Raw genomic sequence first — 27635 nt, forward strand, 5'->3', positions numbered from 1 at the left:
ATGCACTGTAGCATGCTATGCTTCCCTGTCCTTCACTATCTCCCAAAGTTTGTTCAAACTCATATCCATTGGATCAATGATGCCATCCAACCATCTCATCCTCTGTTGCCCCCTTCTGCTCCTTCCCTCAATCATTCTCATTCAGTTCAGTTCAGTCACTCAGTCGTGTTCGACTCTCTGCAACCCCATGGACTGCAGCACGCCAGGCTTCCCTGTCCATCACCAACTCCCGGAGCTCACTCAAACTCATGTCCATTGAGTCAGTGATGCCATCCAATGATCTCATCCTCTATCATCCCCTTCTCCTCCCACCTTCAATCTTTCCCAGCATAAGGGTCTTTTCAAATGAGTCAGTTCTTCCCATCAGGTGGCCAAAGTATTGGAGTTTCAGCTTCAGCATTAGTCTTTCCAATGAATATTCAGGACTGATTTCCTTTAGGATTGACTGGTTGGGTCATTCTCATTAGCCTGGCATTTATGTATCAAGACAATATATCATGTGTCACGAATATATTTTTGATATTAAAAATAAAAAGCAACAGAATAACAGGAAACAGATTCAGTGCTGTTGCTCTTCAATATTCACTTGAGTGGAAACCAAGAGCCCATGAGTTATGAAACAGATGGGAAGGGTATTTTCCAGTAAGCATTTCCCACTTCTCCTATCACATCTTTAGAAGTACCCATCAAAGGCAAAAGGCTGCACATCACATATAAAATCAGCACTATGTCTAAATGCATATTTTATTCTAGACTGGCTTACGAAAATTTGAGCTAAGTCATCTGAAAATTAAGAAATACAAATGACTGGATGCAGAAAATTCTGGGTTAATAAAGCATACTTAACTGTACATTACAGTAGGTATTTTAATAATTTTATTTATTTGAATATAACATTTTCTACAAAAGACTATTCCAGATTACATTACTTATATGGTGGTAATATAATACAACAATATGTGTTAAATAAATTCACTAAAAACAAGCAACAGTGACACATTTTCCAGTGAATTTCTGTCAGATAAAATATTTGTCACAGCTATAAAACCAGAGTAATAAATATTTAAATGTGATTTTCTAGTTTAAACAAACATATTTTAAGGTACTTTAGGACCTAGACAACATTCTTGTAAGAAGAAAATAAAAATCACAAGTAAGTCACTGGAAATTTACAGAAACCTGTTTTCCAAAGTTTTAAGAGGTGAATTAAAGCAGGAATCATATGCTTTTGTTAGTTTTGCAGTTATTGTTATTAGTTTAACTCAGAGTAAAAGAAGAGATCATTGATCAAGATGCTGCCTGTAATTTTTCAAATGAATTAGAATCTGCTGAATCACGAACACTCTGGGCTTCAGAATATGTCAACTGTTGCACACTGTCCACATCTCCTGAAGCTGTGGACAAAAGTAATTTGGTGGTTCTTTTCCTTTTTTCTAAACTTAAGAGATCTTGAAGGATCAAATAACTTTAATATCAAATGGAAAAGTTTCACACTTGCTGAGACATCTGAGATCCTGTCAGGATCGGCTGCTACGTGTGCACATGTCGGGCTCTCCAGGTGGTGCTAGTGGTGAAGAACCCACCTACCAGTGCAGGAGACGTAAGAGAGGTGGGCTTGATTTCTGGGTCGGGAAGATTTTCTGGAGGAGAGCATGGCTAACCACTTCAGTACTCTTGCCTAGAGAATCCCATGGGCAGAGTAGCCCAGAAGGCTATAGTCCATAGGGTTGCAAAGAGTTGGGCATGAATGAAGTGACTTACAACGCATACATGTGCCTATGTTATATTAGATGTCACTTTTTTTATTAAATTAGTTTATTTATCTATTTTTTAACTTTACAATATTGTATTGGTTTTGCCATACATTGACATGAATCCACCATGGGTGTACATGTGTTCCCCTTTCAGAACCCTGCTCCCACCTCCCTCCTCATCCCATCCCCCCGGGTCATCCCAGTGCACCAGCCCTGAGCACCCTGTATCATGCATCAAACCTGGACTGGTGATTCATTTCACATATGATAATTTACATGGTTCAGTGCCATTCTCCCATATCATCCCACCCTCGCCCTCTCCCATAGAGTCCATAATACTGTTCTATATGTCTGTGTCTCTTTTGCTGTCTTGCATACAGGATTATCTTTACTGATTTACTAAATTCCATATATATGTGTTAGTATACTGTATTGGTGTTTTTCTTTCTGGCTTACTTCACTCTGTATAATAGGCTCCAGTTTCATCCATCTCAATAGAACCGATTCAAATGTATTCTTTTTAATGACTGAGTAACATTCCATTGTGTATATGTACCACAGCTGCCTTATCCATTTGTCTACTGATGGGCATCTAGGCTGCTTCCATGTCCTGGCTATTATAAACAGTGCTGCGATGAACATTGGGGTACACATGTCTCTTTCAATTCTGGTTTCCTGGGTGTGTATGCCCAGCAGTGGTATTGCTCGGTCATATGGCAGTTCTATTTCCAGTTTTTTGAGGAATCTCCACACTGTTCTCCATAGTGGCTGTACTAGTTTGCATTCCCACCAACAGTGTAAGAGGGTTCCCTTTTCTCCACACCCTCTCCAGCATTTATTGCTTGTAGACTTTTAGATAGCCGCCATTCTGACTGGCATGAAATGGTACCTCATTGTGGTTTTGATTTGCATTTCTCTGAATGAACCAAAATGGTCATTATTTTAGCTAGAAAATATCAGGAACGCTGTAACATGAGTAACAGTTTCTACTGGAGGCTTTTCATGATTAAATGATATTTAACAATAAAGTACAGCAAAATCAAGTATAATGTTGAAGAAATTAGTTTTTAAACTTTAGTTAAGGCTTGATTGACAATATAAAAATGATAATTTTCAAAGCAAACTAAATTACATGATTTGAAACAACTGTTTAAAAATATTGAATTCTCTTTTAAAGCAGATGTTTACATTTGCTTTTCTATTTGCTCTTTCCTTTCATAAATGCAACGAAGTAATATTCCTACTTTCACAAAGATCTAAAGTAAAGACTTGGGATCAAGGTTTAGGAATAAATATCACCTCACTGAACCTCTGCCAAATGGTCTTTTTCTAAAGTGATATTCAGAGTCTAATTCTTGCTTTTACTTCTGGTTATATAACAAGAAATGATTTGGCTACATCAAAAGAGTTGGCAGACTCTTCACTACCTCACACCAGTTAGAAAGGTCATCATTAAAAAAATCTACAAGCAATAAATGCTAGAGAGAGTGTGGAGAAAAGGGAACCCTCCTGCACTGTTGGTGGGAATGTAAATTGGTGTAGCCACTAGGGACAACAGAATAGAGGTTCCTTGAAAAATTAAAACTAGAACCACCATACGACCCAGGAATCTTGCTCCTGGGCATGTATCCAGACAAGACTCTTAATATAATTCAAAAAGATATATGCACCCCTATGTCTACCACAGCACTATTTACAACAGCCAAGAAGCCTGGAAGTAACCTAAATTTCCATCAACAGAGGAATGGATAAAAAACGTGCGGTACATATATACAATGGAATATTACTCAGCCATAAAAAAGAATGAAGTAATGACATTTGCAACAGCATGGATGGACCTAGAGATTGTCATACGAAGTGAGGCAAATCTAAGAGAAAACTAAGTAAAAGTAAGAGAAAGACATGTGGGATCTAAAGTAGGACAGAAAGGAACCTGTATACAAATTGAAGCAGAGTCACAGACAGAGAACAAGAGGAGGGGCTGGGGGAAGGAAGGGTTAACAGCTGGGATTAGCAGATGCGAGCTATTACACAGAGGATGGGTAAACAGTGAGATCCTACCATACAGCACAGGGAACTACAGTCAGTATCCTGTGGAGCTTTCCATTATGGAAAAGCATATGAAACAGAATATACATATATATATATGTATACATACATATATATATATATATATATATATATAAGTTTGTGTGTCTGAGTCACTTTACTGTACAGCAGACCTTAACACAATAGTGTGAATCAACTATACTTTAATAATATGAATTTAAAAAATAAGAGTAAACTCTTCTCTTTGTTTACTGCTAGCAGTAGCTACATAACATCTATGGTAATACTGAAGGAACCTAAGGAAAAATCTCTCAAAGAAGGGATGGTTATGACCACTCTGACAGAAACAGAGAAATTCCAATGTAGACCTCAGCTGGGAGTCTGTTCCTCAGCCAGAATATGGACCTCTCCCTTCCTGTCTCCTGGTCCATGCTGTCAGAGATCCAGGGATCCCTGGATGATGCTCTAACCAGGAACAGGGCAGTGAGTCAAGGTCGCCCCTAAGATAAACCAAAACATGGTGAATCTGAAGAGGGCTGTCTTCTGGGAGAGTCCTACCATAAATGAGCCTTTCAGAGGAAGAATGATTCTCTCAGGTAATTTTCACTTCAGGACTGACTTGTCTGGTCTGTGTCGAGCTAATGAATTATTATGTTTCTGTCCTGTTATAAATGGCAACAGACTCAGGAACATGCTTTCAAACGAGATCCTCTATACTTGTTCAGGTTTCACTGTGTGTGTGTGTGTGTGTGTGTGTGTGTGTGTGTGTGAAGTGTGTGCAGCATCTTCAATACGTTGAGGAACCATGGGACAGGTTTGGATTAAGCCACCCTGAAAGCTCCTTTTCTAGCCATAAAGAAAAGCAGCAGATTTCTCTACTTGGTTTATTATATTAGCTTATAGAAATACCTGAAAACCATCATGTGGCAGTTTCTTTTAGTTGATAAACTTTTCCTTTTTTGGTCAGAAGCCATGTGACTGTGGTAGATATGATATCTCTAACAATAACTTTCTAAATTATTTCACTGTGCAGCTAATGAATTATGTCATTTATAACAGTCTAATTTTGAACACAGTAAAGGCCACATTAAAGTAACTAAGGAAGAAAGTTGAATCTTATTTTCCCTGTATACTCAGTTTTCCACAAAGAACTGAAATTCAAATGAGATTGTCTTTGTTCAGAAAACAAATTGCGACATAAGCCGTCCAAGAATTTCATTCTGGCTTCACACCAAAGTGAGTGCCTCACATAATTTTCTTGTTTAACTAATCCAGAAACAAAAAGTTACTAATCTAGAAATGAAGGCTTGATGTCAATCATTTATCTTATGGAAAAATATGTGTGGTCATGTATCATAATTAAACAGCATGTAACACTGAAAAAACTAAAACGTCCCATAAACAGTAAATAATAAAGCAAGAACACATTTTCTAACATAAGGATTGTTATGTGAATCTTACATTTGACTAATAACCACTTGAATTGTAATTATCATTCAAGATATTGTCTTTTCTCTTTGATGCTTTCTTTCTTTCTGATATCTCAACCATATTCTCCATAAATATTTTCACTCTCGGTGAAATGGACAATTTGAAGGCAACAGTTAACAGATATAAGGAATTAGAAGGAAAATCTTTGAAGCCAAATGTATTGCATGTTTCTCTGTAACTCATAACCTGTAAGAAACTATTTATTACTGAGCAATACCAACTCTATATGTAAAATATCAAAATAGCCACCAAGATTTTAGTGAGATGGTGACTTTAAAGTACAGAGAATACATCTGTTTTTCTTGCTCATTCTCACTTATTCCTACAGGTAAACTCCCATTAATAAAACAGGAATGTATGTAAATAAAGCATTCATTTAATGCCATGGTCTTGCAATGACCGTTATTCTAAAGCAAAAATATTCAAGAGATTCCTAAGAAGGACGATTCTTTTAAAAAATAACCATCACTCAGCAGACTCCTCCTCAGTTATAGGTTGATTGTATAGCTGTCCTGCCTCCCTCTCACTGTTCTGTGAGGAAATGTAATTACCAAATAGATTATAACATGTGTAATTTGTCTCATAATTATAACAGATGCTCATTCTCTCTATCAATACTTACTGAAGAAGCAAGTTACTGACCTCTGCCCAGAAAACTCCACACAGGCCATCCAGGCTAATTTGAGATGATCTTTCCCCTTCTAGCCTCCCTCCTGGCTGTCCAATCACTGGCATTTTACGCAACAAAGGGATGGGGCTGTTTTTGTTCTACTTGAAGATAAAGACAGACATATGAAATGCAGGAGAAGGCAAACCACTGTGTGAAGGGATATTCTGGGTGACTGAGACACTTCCATCCTAGATGGTGGCCCAGTGGTAAAGAAGCCTCCTGCCAGTGCAGGAGATGCAGTTTCAATCCCCGGGTCAGGAAGATGCCCTGGAGGAGGAAATGACAACCCACTCCAGTGTTCTTGCCTGGAAAATTCCATGGACAGAGGAGCCTGGTGGGCTACAGTCCATGGGTTCACAAAGAGTGAAACATGACTTGGCAACTAAACAATAATAAGACACTTCTATCTTCTGCACTTTCAGTTCAAAGCTGATTGCTTTCAGTTTGATTTGATTCTGAATGATTGCTTGAACAGAGGGGTTAACAACTTGCCTCGGCTCCAACCTGCAGCCCTTTCCACATGAGTTTTCTTTACCTCTGAATCTTGTAACCAGCAATCTGAGGGGATTTCAGGAGTTCCCTATATCTGATCTGTGATATCACACAGTCTTGGTTTTCCAAAACGTTGCCTCTGCCTTTTAAGTATGCCCTTTATTCAACTCTTTCACACTGTTCTGTCTTGAATGTGCCACCCATTTTCTGTTGGATCCTGTGTATTGCAATTTATTTAGTTCTATCTATTTATTTTCACTGATAAAGTAGACGACATTTAAATAAAGCATTTATTTAGGCATGGACACGTCATGAGTGCATCAGTGCTGTTATGGCACGAAAACATAGTAAATATTTGAATTGTTTCTATATCAGTGGAAAGATCTCACTAGAAGTGTGTAGAAATAACTACCATCTAAACAAGTTTAGAAGGATGTCTGACAGTCATTGATTTGGTAAGTCTACTCTGAGACAAATATTTTACAGGATTTCTATAAAGTCATTGAACTGATTTTATGGAAAGCACAAAAACAAATTAGACATTCTAGTTCAGAATGTGTTCAAGAGCACAGCTTGTTCTCACAGATAAGTATGGAAAGTGACCCTTACCTTCTCACCAATTTCCCCGCTGCTGCCTTCAAAACCTTGCTCCCCCTGTAGAAGAGGAACGCAACGTGTATAATAATAGGCACACTACTTTTAACACGTGCAGTTAATACAATAAAAATAACAGCTTCTAATATTGAAAAATCAATAGCTGTACATATTAAAAGGCTTCTAAAATATAAGCTCAAAACCAATATTAAAGTTACACAAAATTTTAATCATTCACTGAAGGAATAATTTTCTAGGGTACAATCTCTAATTTCACTACTTCCAATGCAATTTGATACCCATAAGCCTGAATTTTTCCATCCATAAGACCTTTCTCATAGGTTTTTTGACAATTGGATGCATCAAAGAGTGTGCCTGGCAAAGACTGTCAGTCACTACTGCTATTACTACTCTCACTGTTTATTCCGCTAGACCCAGTAGGAACGTCCTTCTCAAGCTGACTTCCATGAAGACCGTTCCAGGCAGAGGTGTGTGATGAACGAGGCGAGAGCTCTGGCTCCAGCTCTGAGGCCAGCGCCAGGCTCTTTCCCGCCCAGATGGCCTGCCTCTCCAGCACGGAACAGGGTGGGCTCTCACTCACCATATTGACTCTGAGAGGTAGAAGCCCCCTGTTCTTCAACTAAACCTCTCTGATCTGACAAGCTTATTTTCCCACTGAACTCTGTACAGATATTTAGAGGACTGCTGTTTCATTCATACAATCAATAACTATTCATTGAATGCCAAATTTATGTCAGGCACTCATGACAATACAGCTAGCAAGTAAATGTTGGGGAAGGGTCGTACACACCCCTCCACCTACAAGAAGTACTCAGTAGACATTTCCTGAGTGCACCAAGACAAGGGGATAAAGGGTTTTTTTATCTCCAGTTTTTTCCTGCAATTCTTCAAAGTGACACAATATAATTTAAATTCATATATTAGAAAAAAATGCAGCTTTTTCCTATGTGTATATGTACTCTATGTATATTATATATAAAATCATATGTATGTGTGTATGTGGACACATATACACATGATTAAATAATTACTTCTGCTTCATCTGGTGTCCCAGATGGTAAAGAATCTACCTGCAATGCAGGAGACCCAGGTTCGATCCCTGGGTAGGGAAGGTCCCTTGGAGAAGGAATGGCTATCTATTCCAGTATTCCTGCCTGGAGAATTCCACAGACAAAGGAGCCTGGTAGGCTACAGTCCATGGGATCACAAAGTATCAGACATGACTTAGCCATTAACACTTTCACTTTCTGCTTCATCCATCCTCAAAAAAGGTACCAAGAATGAAAGTAAGTTAGATTTGGGTACATTTGCCACTGAATGCGTGGTCTATCTTTTTTCTACCATTTTTCCCAAAATATAGACTTTAACTTGATCTGTTGATTCAAGCTGACACAAAGGTGCTAAATGCCCCAGTACCTCAGTCACAAAGCCAGCATGAGGCAGCCACCACAAACAACTGCTGGAAAGTCCAAAACTGTTTCCCAGCAGATAAATCTACACATCCCTTGGCTGGCAACTCAACTCACAGACACAGCACATGCTGTATTACTGGGTTTTGTCTAGACCTGCTGGGAAGAAATGTGGAAGCTTGCCATTTCTTCTCTGCCAATTCAATCTTGGTATTTTCATCAAACAAGTAGAGGAAGATTTTTTCAAAAGCTGTAACTAGAGATAAGTGCTTATCTTTTTATGGTAATTTTTAGCTACAGAGCAAAACCTAGATGCGATAGTAACTTCTAACTTCTGGTTGCTAAAGTCTGTGAAACATCTCCAGAGCATAGAAATGACATGACTGGTGGGCATCTAATGTTGCATCAGTAATGCTCTCCCCTGTGGTGGGTTATCTAGGTGGTATCATGACAGCTAGCCCCACCCACAGTGGTCCCTCATCTCTTCAGAAAACTGGAATAAGCCAGTCTCCGTGTTTCCAATAAGCTAGTCACATCCAATCACATTTCTCCCCAGGAGAAGAAATCAGCCTTTGGACAGTAAAGGATGAAATGAAGTTCACCTTGGTGAAGAGAAAGATTCTAGGCCCAAAGAATCTGGCCAATGCAAAATCTTTATTATTTACAAATTTATCACTCTGAAACAGTTTTTGAAGAGATAAGTTGCAACATCTTTGCAATAGTTAATATTTTATGTTATTGTAACTTTTACAACATTTAGTTCAATCTGGGAAATAACAAAAAAGTAACCACAAATAGTCAAAAGCATTCAATCCTAGTCAAGTCTTCATTTAGCTTCCCTGGGGGCTCAGCAGTAAAGAATTCACCTGCCAATCAATGCAGGAGACGTGGGTTTGACCCCTGGGTTGGGAAGATCCCCTGGAGAAGGAAATGGCAACCCACTTCAGTAATCTTGCCTGGGAAATCCCATGAACAAAGGAGCTTGGCAGGCTACAGTCCATGGGGTCACCAAAGAGTCAGACACGACTTAGTGACTAAACACCACCAAAATTTAGACTTTTGGTGAAAACATTCCCAGAGCAGCTGTCAGACTCCCGGGCCACAGACAGCACCACTACCCATTCTCCAAAGAAGTGTGTAGCCAAGCCACTCTGATAAAGCTCTCCCCTAGAGTAGCTCCTAGGAGAAGGGATCACTTCCTTGAATTCTCTTTGAGAAGAAAGATGAAGTGGTGGTCGAGTCAGGAGACTGATTCAGTCTCACCAGATTTCCTGTATCTTCACTATATTATGTGCAACTTCAACTTTTGAGACGTTAAAAGTTCTTAACTAACATGAAACATTAAAAAAAACTGTTTACCTTTTGACCAGGTAAGCCTGGAGTGCCACGTAAACCATTTTCACCCTAAAAGAAACACACAGAATAAACTTCATTAGTCTCAAAACAGAAATGAATGAAGAAATTCTGCATTTCTAACCATCTGTTCTAGAGTTGTGGGGGAAGGCAGCCTAGTGCTGAGTGTTCGGTGAGTACAGGGGCTTTGCGTCCACCCCTCAGCTGCCAACTTCAGGACTAGCGCTTTCATTTAGAAAATAAGAAAGCAGAGGCTCTGACAGGTTTCACCTAACTAGGAGCATCACCTAAGATTTGAATGTAGGTCTCTGATTCAACAGCCCATTCATTCCCATATGCTATGTAGTGTTCTTGATTTTATTTTCTCTTTCAAATCTCTGGGCGTAATGTTCTAGTCTGACACAGGTTCTCTATGGGCCAAGTACTGTTCTGACAACAAATTGCTATGATCATCTTCCTACAGATGATTATACAGTCAGGAGATAGAACTGGAATCAGAGTTCACATAATTCATTTCTGTGCATCTAACCACCCCTCTGCACTGTCTCATGGAAAAGATTTTGTTCTGGTGACCTCTTATCTAAAAACTTATACGTGTGTATATATGTGTGTGTGTTTGTGTATGTATATATATATAGCACCACCAACTCAATGGACATGAATTTGAGCAAACTCTGGGAGATAGCAGGGTACAGAGGAGCCTGGCGTGCTACAGTCCATGGGGTCACAAAGAGTCGGACACAACTTAGTGACTTAATAACAACAGCAGCAACTAGATATATATATACATATATATATATGTACACACACACATACATATATATGTATATAAAGAGCATATACTTTCTTGATCATTCCTGTTGATTGTCTTTAGATCAGTTTTAAAGACGTGATCAGTTTTAAAGACATGCTTGATGCTGTTTTACTTGAAACAATTACTTGGGAGAATTTTCAGTTCTTTACAGTCCATCTAGTTCCTGTGCTGGGTATGAAGGTTTTCAGCAGAGGCCTATCAGTTTCCATTACTGGAATTCATGCGCTATCTCTTTGACAAGCCTGTTTTGCAAACAGCACACGAGCTAGAATGAGACACTCTTGGGAGGATGTGCACATTCCCAGTGGAGCCTCAGGAATTCAGCTGCTTCAAGGAAGTGACTTGGGCTCCTACGTTTCCAGGTTTAGAAAGCTCAAAACAAACTATCAATTCTATTCACCACTTTATTTCCAGCACACATTTTTAAGACAATAGTTTTTTTAAAGTATTACCTAGAATGACGTTAGATATCACTTCTTAGAATTTTTAAAATAAAATTCAAATATATGAAGAAAAAAAATCATGTCTTCAAATTTTAAAATAGCAATAATATATTCTGTTTAAGCTTAAAAAGATCTTTACCATTTCATCAATGAGTACATTTCTGGAAAGTCTCCATCATTCTGAGCAGCAGTGTACCTCTCTCTGTGTGTGGTCAGTCGCTAACTCGTGTCCAGTACTTTGTGACCCCCTGGACTGTAGCCCGCCAGGCTCCCCTGCCCACAGGATTTTCCAGGCAAGAATAATGGAGTGGGTTTCCATTTCCTCTTCCAGGGGATATTCCGGACTCAGGGACCAAACCCACATCTCCTGCATCTCCTGCATTGGCAGGCAGATTCTTTTATCACTGAGCCCCACCTGGGATGCCCCATACTGCTATATACATGCACATAATTTTAAAGACGAAGGCTTTTCTTCAGTTGAATTAAATTATCTGTGTTGCACAGTAAAACTCCTATTATCACAGAATATACTGGACACCAAAGGCAAAACTTTGTGGCTAAGTTTAAGAAGTGTTGAAGCAGCAATAAAATACAATGTACTTATCTATGTAATAAATATATTTTTATTATTTAAAAAGGTATGTAGTTTTAGACCTCAGGCATCCATTACATTACATTAGAAACTTCCCATTTGGTTTAATAAAGTGATAGTCGAAGCACATTAAGATTTGACCCCAGGGTACATTCTATGGAAACAGCTTCTGTTACTCATCACAGAACTATGTCCATTTGTCCGTGAGGAACAGAATTATTTTCACTGGTTGGTCCAATATAACGTTTTGTATCATATTACAAGTTACACATGATAACAAGCTATGGTGTGTAATCCAGTAAAGCACACTGACACAGTGCACATTGCCAGAAATACTTTTCGGAAAAAAGAGAGCAGTATCAGTAGCTCCCCTTTTTCTTTGCTCACGGCTCACTCTTATATGCCATGTGCTATGAGAACTGGCACCTAAAGACCCGCCTCTGGGGTTATGTCAGGTTAGGGTCATACCTGGATGCACTGTCAACTGGGTACCAAAAGTCCTTGAAGGAACAATGCTTCTCTTTTTGATGGACATTGGTCTTATGACGGCTACAATGGAATGTTTTCCTATGGCCAGTGTTAATTGGTCTCTGCTCTTTCCTGACCAAAAGTTTGTTTTGTAAACATAATTCTAAACTCCATGATACCCCAATCGACACCACTGATCACTCTCCCAGGAAATGAGCTGGCTTCACGTGACACAATAACATGTGAAAGATTTTAAGATATCAGGAAACTTTTGATGCTTAAAGTGTGCAACTCTGGTATTCAGAAACATATTTATTTTCTTCTCACAGATTTTTCTCCAAGGTACCAGAGAGGTCTGACATAGAAACTTATAATCATTTTAAAATCACTTGGCATTTTTCCAGTCCTGAGGGACAAGTTAGCATATTTGTTTTTGACTCTATCTCAAAATATTATTAAGTAGCATAACAACTGGCCTTCTCTGGTAGCCCAGCTGGTAAAGAATCTGCCTGAGATGCAGGAGTTGGAGAAGGAAATGGCAACACACTCTAGTATTCTTGCCTGGAGAATCCCAGGGACAGAGGAGCGAGGTGGGCTGCCGTCTATGGGGTCGCACAGAGTCGGACACGACTGACACGACTTAGCAGCAGCAGCAGCATATCAAGATTTGGAGAAAGAAATGGCAACCCACTCCAGTATTCTTGCCTAGAGAATCCTGTGGATGGAGGAGCCTGATGGGCTGCCGTCTATGGGGTCGCACAGAGTCAGACACGACTGAGGCGACTTAGCATATATGCATGCGTGCAATGCAGGAGACCCCATTTGATTCCTGGGTGGGGAAGATTTCCCTGGAGAATGGATAGGCTACCCACTCCACTGTTCTTGGGCTTCTCTGATGGCTCAGAAAGTAAAGAATCCACCTGTAATGTGGGAGACCTTGGTTTGATCCCTGGGTTGTGCAGATCTCCTGGAGGATTGTATGGCACATGGCAACCCACTCCAGTACTCCTGCCTGGAGAGTCCCCATGGACAGAGGTGCCTGGCGGGCTACAGTCCATGAGGTCTCAAAGAGTCAGCCACGACTGAGCAACTAAGCACAGCATAGCCTAACAGCTGAAGGAAATAATAGTCTTAAAGAGCAAAATTTTGTTTAAGAGATTAACAGACTATGTTTCTCCTGTCAAGACTTTATCTAAAACCTAATTTGTGTCCCCAGAATGAGCCTTCCTAACTCTGAATCACAGTTTCAAAACTCTTGTGCCCATGCAGCTCGAGAACAAATTGAATTCTATTCAATAAATGGCTGCCTGAAATTACTGGAGGAGCTGACATTAGCTGTTTTTTCTAAACTCTTGCTGTCCCTCGGTGCTCCCAGTCTCAGTACAGGAAGAAATAAGTCGCTTCTTTGGCTTCCCATCAATATTTTAGCCCATTATTGAAAGAAAATTACAATCAATGATTCTCATATCTACTGTAATGTTCAAAGCTTGTTTCTGTGGCATGTGCTCTCTACTGCAGATTTTTCCATCAAAGGGCCTGTGCTCCTTTCTTATTATGAATTCCAGCTCCAAATGGGCCACAGATGAATATGAATAATAGAAAGCAGGGAAAAAACTAACATTGTTGCTGAGAGCATTGTCACCATGTTATTACTGTAATACATAGCATGTCTTCAACTTCACAGTTCACTTCAGTTCAGTCGCTCAGTCGTGTCTGACTCTTTGTGACACCGAGGACTGCAGCACATCAGGCTTCCCTGTCCAGCACCACCTCCCAGAGCTTGCTCAATCTCATGCCCATTGAGTCGGTGATTCCATCCAACCATCTCATCCTCTGTCGTCCCCTTCTCCTCCCACCTTCAATCTTTCCCAGCAGCAGGGTCTTTTCCAACGAGTCAGTTTTCCACATCAGGTAGCCAAAGTATTGGAGTTTCAGCTTTGGCATCAGTCCTTCCAATGAACACCCAGGACTGATCTCCTTTAGGATGGACTGGTTGTATCTCCCTGCAGTCCAAGGGACTCTCAAGAGTCTTCTCCAACACCACAGTTCAAAAGCATCAATTCTTCAGCGCTCAGCTTTCTTTACAGTCCAACTCTCACATTCATACATGACTACTGGAAAAACCAGAGCTTTGACTAGATGGACCTTTGTTGGCAAAGTAATATCTCTGATTTTTAATATGCTGTCTAGGTTGGTCATAACTTTTCTTCCAAGGAGCAAGTGTCTTTTAATCTCATGGCTGCAATCACCATCTACAGTGATTTTGGAGCCCAAAATGATAAAGTCTGTCACTGTTTCCATTGTTTCCCCATCTATTTGCCATAAACTGATGGGACCAGATGCCATGATCTTAGTTTTCTGAATATTGAGTTTTAAGCCAATTTTTTCACTCTCCTCTTTCACTCTCATCAAGAGGCTCTTTAGTTCTTCTTCACTTTCTGCCATAAGAGTGGTGTCATCTGCATATCTGAGGTTGTTGATATTTCTCCCGGCAATCTTCATTCCAGCTTGTGTTTCATCCAGTCCAGCATTTCTCCTGATGTACTCTGCATATAAGTTAAATAAGCAGGGTGACAATATACAGCCTTGATGTACTCCTTCCCCGATTGGGAACCAGTCTGTTGTTTCATGTCTAGTTCTAACTGTTTCTTCTTGACCTGCATGCAGATTTCTCAGGGGGCAGGTCAGGTAGTCTGGTGTTCCCATCTTGAAGAATTTTCCAGTTTGTTGTGATCCACACAATCAAAGGCTTTGGCATATAAATAAAGTAGAAGTAGGTGTTTTTCTGGAGCTCTCTTGCTTTTTCCATGATCCAGTAGATGTTGACAATTTGATCTCTGGTTCCTCTGCCTTTTCTAAAACCAGCTTGAACATCTCGAAGTTTACAGTTCATGTACTTTTGAAGCCTGGCTTGGAGAATTTTGAGCATTACTTTACTAGCATGTGAGATGAGTGCAATTGTGCAGTAGTTTGAGCATTCTTTGGCATTGCCTTTCTTTGGGACTGGAATGAAAACTGACCTTTTCCACTCCTGTGGCCACTGCTGAGTTTTCCAGATTTGCTGGCATATTGAGTGCAGCACTTTCACAGCATCATCTTTTAGGATTTGAAATAGTTCAACTGGAATTCCATCACCTGCACTAGCTTTGTTTGTAGTGATGCTTCCTAAGGCCCATTTGACTTCACAGAGCAATCTAAAAAACCCTTTCCAGAATTCAAGGTAACATCTTCAGAAAGCTTTGGGGGGGAAAAAAAAAACTTAAGTCTGGTTTAGGCATAGCCGGTGGCTTTCTGAAAAACTGATCAAAGGATTTCATTTCACAGCCTTTTTATCACTGTCCATTTCCCGGAAGTAAGTGTAGCTAAACATACAAGATAAATTATTAGTTTTCCTGATTTCTTTGACACTGGAATCAATGTCTTTTATTATGGAGTAAATCCACATTGTCTGAAAGACAATAAAGAATCACACTTCCTAGGACCTAGTTTGCAAACCTAGGACCAAGCAGACCAAGCAAAGATGAAGCAGATGAAGCAGGTAAATGAAAATTTACTAATAACTAGACTTAAGCCTGGAAAATTCAAAGTTATATACTACCTTGTGGTGATGTCTTTCCTTAAAAATTAGGCATTCAATCTTCGATTAAAGAGTCTGAGATCTTATTATAACACGGTTTCCATATTTTAAACTGTCATTCGACAGATCCTTTTACTTACAGTAAGTCTTCCAGGAACATACTCTTCTGTTTGAACTTGATGTATACTTGGAAGTGTATCAATATTTTCCCACTAATTAATGCATATTCATTAACAGAAAATTTACTTAAATTGAGTGTTGAGTGAAATAGCTGGAACAACTATTTGAGGTGAAATGCCAGAATCCTAGCATGAAAACCAATACAGCAGGAAGCCAAAAGTAAATCTGACTTCGACTTTGTGTATCGCTAACCTGACCTCTGCATTTCTGACAACAGTCCTGCTGTACTTAGGCCATAATCTTTCATGATTGAATTTTTATATGGTTATTACATTCCTGCCACTCAACTAAATATTTTAGGAAATAAAATATACATTCTAATGTGTTGTTTCAGATATTTCATCCAATCAGAGTCATTTTATTTCAGGGAGGAGTATTTTTTCCTCCTATGTGTGGAGACTTCATTTCAAAAGCTAAATTATTAAATTAAAAAAGCTATATACTGCATAGGATTGAAAACTTCAAACTTTCCTAATTCTTGTATTTGTTGGCTCCTTTATGCAGCTAACACAGGGGACACATTCACATGAATGTTCCGTATAAGGCAAATTTAAAACATTCTTAATAAAAAAATGAATAAGATCCTACTATTACTTATTTTTATAAATCTTTCAAAGAAGAGAAAGCCAGCCCACCAAAGGTAATACATGGTCAATACATGTCCTAATCACAGTAATATAAACGTGAGGAGTTAGTAACAGATGAACCCAACATGGACTGTTAGTAGAAACTTTTAACCTGGGTCTATGTGTGTGCACAGTATACGCAGAGGAACACACCAGAACACAAGCAGGGTGAGTATTCATAAATACAGGCCCGGGGTAAATGTACACATTTGTATGCACCAGCTTCACCAAAGAATATTAAATTACTGACCCTACTGAAAGCTTTAGTCAGTCATGTTCGCGGTTTAATTTGTATCGTGGAGCACAAAACAACACAGTTTGATGTGTGGATATGAAACAATGTCTTCTGAACCCAAAATTTCTGCCCACTGGTCTTACTTCACACAGGACACATATCATATGGGTCTTATCCATGACATCCCTTTCTGTCAGCATCAAGCTTATTCAGCAAACCAATCATTTTTCAGATGATTGTTTGGAGTCCTTTAATATCATAGTAATTGTTCCCTGGGCACACACTCTCCTTTAAAATGTGACACTGAGAACTCAGCACATTATTTTTTCCACACATGATCTCAAGTGCACGGAGTAGAGATTAGGATTTTCACACACACACACAGTCTTGTTCTGGATATTACACAAGACTTGCATTACTATGACTTGCTTTTTCAAGGCTAAATTTCTTGTGTATATGCTAAATTTGTAGTCAACTAAAACAGCTAAGTTCTCCTTTCAAAGAGAATATTTTTACAATCCTTTCTCAAATTACCGGAGTGCAAATTACACTGAAAAAACAGAAAGAAAGTGAAAGTCGTTGAGTCATATTTGACTGTTTGTGACCCCATGAACTGTAGCCCACCGGGCTTCTCTGTCCATGAGACTCTCCTGGCAAAAATACTGGAGTGGGTAGCCAGCCTTTCCCTTCTCCAGGGGATCTTCCTGACCAAGGGATCCCAAGTCTCCTGCATTGCAGCTGGACTCCGTACCATCTAAGCCACATTATTCAAACAAAAAACAAAAAATTTTGAAATAGTTTGGGGAAGTAAACATCTCTTTCCATTTATAGCCAAGTTAGGGAGTTGAGTTTTGGCCAATGTTGCTGACCTCATTGCCAAATCTGGGCTCCAGATTTATGTCATCAGAATGGCTTTCTTGAAGTGGATCTGTTAAGAATGAGTGTGTGGATATTTCACTTTCTTGTGAGAGGAACTGGAAGGCAGTGTTGAAGTGATCTTGAGGCTTCATAAACGTACCGGGGGAACAGAGGACAACTGAAGTGAATCATCCACTGAAGTATATGGAGAGGAGAAGCAGACCTCTGAATCAAGTGTGCTAACACACGGGCGACAACGGAAGACATGACGAGGGGGACAGTGTCACCACAAGCTCCTGCTGGGGACAGTGAGACCAGTAACTGCTAACTCCTTCCGGTCCGTGGTTCTCATGTTGAGTAATTTATAGTTCTGCTCCATATCAGTCACTTCACCCTGAAGGCACTGAAGGCATCAGCTACTGATCTTTAGTCCTGAGGTAAATGGTTGTGAAAGTCTGGAGAAAGAACACACCTTTGCAATGTTGTGAGAAAGTCAGGAAGATTTCCAAACCTAACACAGAGGACAAGACGGCAAGATCACCTGGAGACCTTTGCTCGAGAGAGAAGGGACAGCCGGTTTGCTCCTGGGGAAATATGATGCCAGTTCTGGGGCTGCACACTCTCCCCTCTGCTTCCCCAAACCCCACTTCCACAGACAGCACCAGAGACTTTCAGTGAAGGCTTTCAGCATCTGGGGCCTTTCCAATCCTCCCTCAGAATGATTTTCTAACAATCACCCTGTGTTTCTCTTCTCTATTGTCGTAGAGCTAAGTCCCTCTGAGTTCTGAACAACTCAACAAGCATTAGGCAGAACCAAGCAGGTGCCACGCGCTGGCTAGGTGACAGGGTGATGGGCATGAGGGGCACCCCTAGCCCTTGTTCTCCAGGAGCTCACACTGGGGGCCAGGACGCAGACTATGTGGGTCATGTAAATAAAGTGCTATTTGAGCAGAGTCCAGGCTGCTAATTCTGCCTTGTGGGCAAGAAGCCTTCGTGAAAAAGATGCCATTTTTCTTGTGTTTTAAATTCAGTAATCTGTGAAAATGCAGTGATGGTGGGAGGAAAGAAATATACTGACTGTCTGTAGCTATCCTCTAGAATCTTCTTCTCTTACCCAGCAGGCTCATGAAGGACCTGCCATGGGCTATGACATCCTGACCAAGCTGCTAAAACCTCATTTAGACCCATCCACATTAAGAAAAGTCTAATATCTGAGCCTGTAGATATCTATAGAAAATTCCAAGGGCATCTCTAAATCCGCGACTGCATTTCTCAGCAATCTACACCAAGAATAAAATAGTGAGGACAAAACTGCAATTAGAAAAGATGTGCGCAGCCCTATGCTCAAGCAGCACTATCCACAACAGCCAAGACATGGGAGCAACCTAATGTCCATCGACAGGTGGGTGGATGAAGACGATGTGGTACCCATACTCAACGGGGTATTTTGGTGTTTGTTGTGCTTTAGTCTCTAAGTCTTATCTGACTCTCTTGCAACCCCTTGGACTGTAGCCTGCCAGGCTCCTCTGTCCATGGGATTTCCCAGGCAAGAATACTGGAGTGGGCTGCCATTCCTTCTCCAGGGGCTCTGTCTGACCCAGGGATTGAACCTACATCTCTTGCACTCTCAAAGAATTGGCAGGCAGATTCTTTACCACTAAGCCACCAGGGAAGCCTCAGTGATAAAATAAATTGAAATAATGTCATTTACAACAACATAGATAAAACTAGAGATTATCGTACTAAGTGAAGTAAGTCAGACAGAGAAAGTATCACATGATGTCACTTTTATGTGGCATCTAAAGGAATGACACACATGAATATATCTACAAAACAGAAACAGCCTCACAGACGTAGAGAACAGACTTGTGGTTGCCGGAGGACAAGGGGTGGGTGGAGGGGGGTCTAGGACTAGCAGACGCAAACGGTTATATATAGGATGGGTGCACGACAAAGTCCTACGGCACAGCACAGGGAACTATACTCAATATCCTGTGATAACATAATGGGAACGAATATGAAAAAGGATGTATATGTATGTATATATGTATGTGTATACATGTATATGTATATTATATGTATAACTGAATCAGTTCACAACAGAAATTAGCCCAACACTGCAAATCAACTATACTTCAGTAAAATAAATTCTAAAAAAGAATAAAACAATTAGCCACTAAACTAGGCAGAGAAACAGAGACCGTGTGATCTTTTTTATGGCAATGTTTTAATATTTGTGTTAGATTCTCACAGTGCATTAAACCAAACAGGAACATTAGCAGACTAGCGTCTTAAAATCTGGCTAACTGTTTAGCAAATAGAAGCCAAGTGCCTGGGTGCCAGAGAGACTGCATGTGTCGAGCCTGTCATCCATCTGTTGTGCTCTCTGCCAACTGCTCCACTTGGGGTGTGAGTGGAAGGCATTAGGAGGGAATAAGAAACCATTAAGAAATAAAATCAGCTGCAGAGTGAGCAACTTTCTTTTTCTCTTTCCTGTTCTTCTATTACCTCTGTCCTTCTCAGGTTCCTGTTTATTTTGGTGCTAGCTGTATCAACACACTGCCCGCAGATAAGACAGTTAAATGAGACTCACTCCAGGTAAAGGCAGTCGCTTTTCACTGATAATTCAAGCATCATTCTTGTAACTTTAGTAAGTGAAGCCAACAAGTAGTCTGACAAAACTGTTTTCTTTGTGGTCATTTTTTCCATAAATAGACATTGGTTATGATAAGAAGTTCAATCCTATGTCCAGATTTAACTATACCTTCATTTACTGCAGAATTCTCTGAAATACAAGAGTACATATGTGATTTTCTGTTAAGAGGTATTTTCTCTAACACAGAGCTTGTACCAGTTTTATAATCTTGACAATTCACAGAACGGAAATATTGCATTTTTAGAATAAAGCTGTGTTGTACTTTTTTCCTCCTCCTTTAGTTTGCAATTCACACAATAAATTGTCACATATAAATAGATATTTTAACTTTTTTAACTTGGGAAGAACTCTGAAATTAGTCTTAATTCTTAATTTCACTGGCAAGCTGGGTGAAACCAGATAATACAGGGAGAAAGCCAAATGACAAAAATCTGTAGTTTTCTCAAAACACTCCTGTAAGTTTCAGAGTTTCTCAGACATTAATGCTACATCTGGACCAGGGCTGCTGCAGAGTTCATTATAATTCACATCAGCTACCACCCTTGTCTGTGCTTTCATAAATTGTAACAGCATCTGCCTTTATTTCCTGAAGCTGCAGTCTTCTCATAAAATGTCTTTTTAAGGGAAAATCGAGATGCAAAGATCAGAGTCATTTCGTTTTCCAACAGAAAAGAAATACAATGACAGTTAGGGAACAATGGATTTGCCCGGTTAGTCTCACCCTGCTACAAATACTGGGGGCTTCGGAGTTTATGGTGAAAAGACTCGTCACATAAAACAGATCACAATGAGGATAGTTAGTCTGGCTATTTTTAAGAAGTGCAACTTGGCAACTCTCACCACGTTATCAGATACACTACACTGGCGCCTTAGTGTGTGTGACTTTTTACCTCTAGAAGTTTGATTTTTTTTTTTAATAAAGTCATGGCACTAAGTGAAACACTTGTATTTTTGATCAGATGAATATCTAAATCTTTTTGGTCAAATGAATAAAAAGTTATACATATTTAGATATCAAAAGCATATTTGGTGGAGAGCATAAAGAGAGAATTTTTTGATTAGATGTTGAGATTAGATTAATCTGGAGAGTGTTTCCATGACTGGGCATGCAAGGCAGACAAGATCTCCAGAGAGTCAGGTGTGGCAAGCTTGAAAGAATATTTCAAATGTAATTTTGAATTTGGAAGCCAAACAAAATAAAACTGTATTGTTTTCATAGTACTTATTTCAGAAGGTAAAGCTACACCAAATCCTCTCATTTGGTGAAGCACATTATGATGATTTTCAAGAGGTGGACATAATTTGCTGAAGTTGGAAGGGTTATCTCTAACGACAGGCAGATTATTGACATTTCTCGAAAGAAGTCATACAAATGGCCAGTATGTACATGAAAAGGTGTTCAGTATCATTAACCTAAAGAAATGCAAATGAAAAGCACAAGAAAATATCATTTAACATCTGTTAGATGACTTTTATAAAAAAAGACAAAAGATAACAAGTGTTGCCAAAGGTGTGGAGAAAAAAGAACACTTGTAGACTATTGGTTCAAATGTATTTTAAATAAGCAAACTAAAATTCATTTTTTCCTAATAAATCAAAATATTGAGCCTAAAAAAAAGGGCCACAGACTTCACATTTAATTTCCAAATACATGGGGTTTCTAGAGTATGCTGCTGCTGCTAAGCAAACTAAAATTCATTTTTTCCTAATAAATCAAAATATTGAGCCTAAAAAAAAGGGCCACAGACTTCACATTTAATTTCCAAATACATGGGGTTTCTAGAGTATGCTGCTGCTGCTAAGTCGCGTCAGTCGTGTCCGACTCTGTGCGACCCCATAGACGGCAGCCCACCAGGCTCCGCCGTCCCTGGGATTCTCCAGGCAAGAATACTGGAGTGGGTTGCCATTTCCTTCTCCAGTGCATGAAAGTGAAAGGTGAAAGTGAAGTCGCTCAGTCGTGTCCGACTCTTCACGACCCCATGGGCTGCAGCCTACCAGGCTCCTCCGTCCATGGGGTTTCCCAGGCAAGAGTACTGGAGTGGGGTGCCATTGCCTTGATATTAATTTCTCACTTTGATGCTAATTTTTCATTTCAATGTTTTTTCTCTGCAGTCACCCTCTGTGTTTTTTCAGTCTTTTAACTTTATTGAGGCTTTCAATGGTTAAGTCAAAGACCTCTCTTGGTAACTGTTACATTGCACTTTAAATTATGTGGGCTATTTTCAAATATCTTTTGATATTGAATTTCTATAATAATATAATTCCACAGTAATAAGAGAACAGACTCTATGTGATTTCAATACCTTTAGACCATGAAATTTTTGCACCTTGTTTTGTGCCCCTGAATATATTCCAGTGTCTCTCAGTCTATGGGAACTTAGAATTTGTATCTTACTGTTGTGTGAAAATTGTATAAATCTTAATTATGTTGAATTGGTTCATAGTGCATTTCAGGTCTACTATATCCTCCTACTTTTCTGTCCATTCTATAATTTTTTGAGAGTTTGATATTGAAACTCCAATTAAAATCTTAATTTACTTAAAAAGTAACCGTAATATACAGTGGAACTATATGTAACTTTGTTCTGTATTTTCAAAGTCTCCTGTAAATGTGTTATCATACTTTCATAATTTAAAAAAGAAAAAAAAGGAATCCATTGAGTTCAAGACAAGGGACACGGCTCTCCCGGGAACAGGAAGGAGGAAAGCCCCTCGTGCAGTTCCCTCTCTAGGCTGCAGGCAAGCAAATTTAAGATCTAATTTGGAACTGTCTGCAAAAAAACATGTGTGCAATTCAGGGGCACTTCAGAGAAGAAAACATGATAAAGGTGCAAGAACCATGGATTCATGTAGGTAGAGATTCAGATTCTGATTCCACTATTTTTTCAGTTCAGTTCAGTCACTCAGTCGTGTCTGACTCTTTGCGACCCCATGGACTGTGGCACGCCAGGCCCCCTTGTTCATCACCCGGAGCTAGTGATGAAAATTTGGGGAAGTTTCTCCATCTGTGAAATAATGATAATAAATCATACCTCATAGAGATATAGTGGGGAATTAATGAAGTAATGTAAAGAAGTCTCTTGACACATAATAAACATTTAACACATAATACTCATTTAGTTAATGGCTGCTATTATTATTATTGTAAAAGCTTGTACTCATGAATTTTTCAGTTAAATTGAAAATTCACTAGATTCCTAATATCCAGTTTGTTTGAAGAAGTCAAAGTTATCTAAGATATGCAACTTTTATTTTAAATTTTCCACTCAATATATTTTGAAAAAATAATATATATTCACTCAAATGAGTTCTAGTTTAGTCTTTTAGTAAGCTAGAGTTTAGAATAATAAAATCATCACACTGCTTTTTTTTTTATTATTATTATTCCTATTGTTTACCAAATATTTATGTATCAGGCCCTGAGCTGGGGCTCTCATGAATTATTTCATCTCATCTTTAAGACAAAATTGGAAATTGATACAATATAATTTTCATTTCATAAAAAGAGAACTTAGAAACAATAAGAGATGTGCCCTAAATTACATAGAGCAAGGCTTTGAGCTGGGATTCAAACCCAAGATGTTTAAACTCTGGGTACTTAATAACTGGATGGTAGAACAATGATGGCTATCACTTACTGCACACTTACCCCATGAAAAGTAAAATTAATATTCTAAAAGTTTTCCCTCGAAAATAAACTTTTTAGGACAAATTCCAAGTAAGAAGATTAAAAAATTGGTTTTAGCAGAAATTAGGCTCTATATTTACTCAATTTTTTACTATCACATTATTGGGATGAAGATTATTGGAATATAATTATTCATATTTTAAAAAACTATCCTTCTTAAAAGACATATCTGATACAAGACATATATAAGTGAAATAGGGAGTGAAGCAGGTTTTTATCTGCAACATTCAAGTAATGAAGGCAAGCATGCTCTGAGTGTGCAGTCTGGAGGTAACACCGAGGGCAGGATTTGCTCCCAGTGTTCAGATCTCATTTTCCCGCAGCGCGTCATGAGGATGTGAGGTGTGAGTACACGTGTGTGTGTGTGCATGATGTATGTGTGTATGCACTTGTGTGATCTTATTAAACCCCTCACTCTTCCTGGAAACGGGACCATCCACTACACTCGTTTTGACCGACAGCGGTTTCTGTCCAAGTGAGCTTGCCAGAAGTCACTAGTGACTAACATCTAAGAACGTTTGCTACATAGAGTAGATTTTCTTATATGAATCTAGAACAGGAAACTTACCAAATCTCAGGCAAAATGCTAGCTGAACTGTATAACTGTAAAGGGGACAGTCATTTTCCTGCCATATATTGGCAGTAAGGTCACATATATATCAGGTTAGAAAATCTATGCAAATCTGTGCAAGGTGATACATATTATAATTATAAAAGAGCATAATTAAATATTATAGTTCTTATCTTTAAAGTCTCCATGATTCCATAATCCATCAACTGATTTCATAATATAGTGTTCACTATACTATTTTTCCGGAGAAGGCAATGGCACCCCATTCCAGTACTCTTGCCTGGAAAATCCCACAGACGGAGGAGCCTGGTAGGCTGCAGTCCCTGGGGTTGCGAAGAGCCGGACACGACTAAGCGACTTCACTTTCACTTTTCACTTTCATGCATTGCAGAAGGAAATGGCAACCCACTCCAGTGGTCTTGCCTGGAGAATCCCAGGGATGGGGGAGCCTGGTGGGCTGCCGTCTATGGGGTCGCACAGAGTTGCACACGACTGAAGCGACTTAGCACCAGCAGCATACTATTTTTCTCCTCGGCCCCAGAAGAAAAATGCCACCTCAAGAAACTAGTATTTTGTTTAGGGCCTTGATTTTAAAACATTTACTGCTATCAAACTTCAAAATATAGGTTTATTTTAGGATAATGGAATTTACATGCGCATCACTGAATTTAATACATTGTATCACACTGTATGTAAGTATAAAGTGCAGTTATTATACAAATTCTCCTCTGTGCTGCTGAGGATAGGCTTCCCTTCATTAACATGACTAAGTTTTCTAGTTTAAATATTACACCTTAAAAAAAACTTCAGTTTGAGAATATTATACCTGAGATATATGTTCTATGGCACTTTGCATATATTCTTTTTCCGAGTGAACCAATTCATCTTTTTTTACTTTGTCTTTTAACAGAACTCTCAAGCACTTCTAAGACAAGAACCCCAGAGAATTGCAAACGTGGAGAAGCAGAGTCCAAGACGAGCTTGGAAACGCTGTGTGATACTCCGGGAGATGTGCTAACACTGTGGGAGCACACTTCTGAGGATACAGGATACTTTAGGAAGGAGTTTTCTTTGGAAACTTAGAATCAAGTTATTTTCATTATAAAACAATGGAAATATTTTACCCCAGACATAAGTACCCATCTTTACAACTATAATTTAACATTTCTGAAAGTTTAAAATAAAAAATTGATATGTCTTCATTGGAGTCAAATATTCAAAACTTATGAATCATGCCATCGGGTAACATAGTAGCTTTATTGTTCTTTTCATTTTGTGTGTATTTATTCGAGATAGTTTAAATAAATGGTAACCTGTGGATTACAGAAGTGAGAAAAACACTTTTGAGGTGACATTTCTTCACTGATGAGTGTTATAGCCCTTTAAAAGCTAAATGAAGTGACAAGTTAGAAACAGACCTAGCCCCATCAGTGACTGTGACCTTGAAGAAAGGATATGGTCAACGACTTGGTGATTCTATAGACACTGCGAAGGTCCCAGAAGATGCCAGAAACCAGGACTCAAGAGCTGAGTGCAGCCCAGTACCGTGTTTAGCACCACAGGGGGCTTCACTGGTTCTCTGCTTGTCTGTGAGGCTCTTTCAGAGCAACTCAAGTAAGTTCGAGCCAAGCAAACCGCTCGGGGAAACATGGAAATGGGTTTGACAGGACAACTGCACCACAGCTACGACTTCTCTACCACGCTAGCTTTTAAGTTCCCTGGAGACGGTGTCTTCACTCAGATACTGTGAGACTCACTCTTGTCATCTTTTTGACCAAATGGGCCCCTGGGGCTGAATATTCCTGTTCCCAGAAATACCAGGTCCAAATGAATCATCTCTAGCTGGAATAGGCTCTTGTATTTATTGAACTCTTACTATAGGTAGAGTGTAGGCTGAATCATCACATGAAATGTTCTCTACAAATATGGGCTTCTAAAAAAAGCAGCAGCATATTGAATTCTGAGTCGTGTTTGTCTCTGTAACACCACATTTTGCTCCAGCTCCTTCACTCAGCCTAAAATGCCCTCTCTTTTCTAAGAAACCCTATATTTTTCTGGAGAGTTTCTTGACTTGCATTCTTAACTTCCTTGCCTGCTGCCTTCTTACTCTCATGGCCCTTGATGAAGATGGATTTGATCAACTTCTGCCAGGGTTGAGCCTCTCAAGCTCTTGTACTGAGCCCCATATGATGAGAGCACCTTTTTAGGAGTTGAGAGCCTCCTTCACAGTCAACCTTATACCTAGTTTTATAAGTTTTGGAGTTTCTGCAAATAGGATCCAAGAAATGGCATCTTGGTGCACTGAATTCAATTAACAGCATTCAATACCAATCTTGGTAAATTATGTTTTAGAGTATAGCAGGCGAATTTTATCTGCTTTCCCATCATTCATTATGTAAACACATGTAAGTGTTACTTTAAACCCCACAATAAAGAAGTCTAATAGTCTATTTTATAGTCCAAGTTCTCCAGTGATTCTGTACTTGGCTTAAACAAGAGTTCCCATATTCAAGTAATTTTTAAAATCCCAATGATCTGAAATCTTAACAATCTGATTGTTATTTCAGGAAGAGACTGGTGAAATGAATGCACAAAGCAAATGTGGATGGAGCAATCTCTTTTAAGAGTTAGGAGATTCAATAGTGTTCTCTGGAGGATCCTGCATTTTGAGGGAATTAGACCTTTAAGCGGGTGTCTGAAGGAACTTTTACTTATTGAAGAGTCTTAGTTTAATGACAGCAGCCCAAATAGGCCCAAATACTTTGCAGCAACGTATCACTGTTTGACAAAGTTTGTTAGGTTTTACAGAGTTTGACGTTTACAAGAGTAAATAATTTGCATATTGGACTGAATAATTCCTAAGAAAAACAACGCAGCAACAATGAAGCACCCAGACATCAGAAACATGCTTAAGAAGGACTCAGAAAGTAACTTCTGAATCTTGTAGCACTTCAGCTTCACTCTAGTGACAATGTTAGGTTAATAACCACAGGGTCATGACCATCTAGATAATGAGGCAGTAATTAGTGCAGCTAGAACAGCTATGGAAATTTATGTTAAACTTGTTTTACTGAAGAAAACAATTTTCTCAGCA

At 39.2% G+C, this 27635-nt stretch overlaps 1 protein-coding gene across 3 annotated transcripts in view; it reads right to left on the minus strand.

Moving 5' to 3' along the window:
• COL19A1 (collagen type XIX alpha 1 chain) overlaps nucleotides 1-27635 on the minus strand; it is a 441848-nt gene that overhangs the window by 320721 nt on the left and 93492 nt on the right. For 2 of the 3 annotated variants that reach the window (XM_081529388.1, XM_081529391.1), the window contains exons 10-11: nucleotides 9840-9884; nucleotides 7066-7110 (exon numbers count right to left, since the gene is read on the minus strand). In XM_081529388.1, coding sequence (XP_081385514.1) covers nucleotides 7066-7110; nucleotides 9840-9884 — 90 coding nt within the window. Of the gene's footprint in view, nucleotides 1-7065; nucleotides 7111-9839; nucleotides 9885-18244; nucleotides 18258-27635 lie in introns of all 3 variants that reach the window. The other variant, XM_081529389.1, reaches the window with a different exon arrangement.

Source organism: Giraffa tippelskirchi, chromosome 9 (genome assembly GCF_054371585.1).
Source record: "Giraffa tippelskirchi isolate mGirTip1 chromosome 9, T2T-mGirTip1v1.2.pri, whole genome shotgun sequence".
In the NCBI taxonomy this organism is placed as follows: Eukaryota; Metazoa; Chordata; class Mammalia; order Artiodactyla; family Giraffidae; genus Giraffa; species Giraffa tippelskirchi.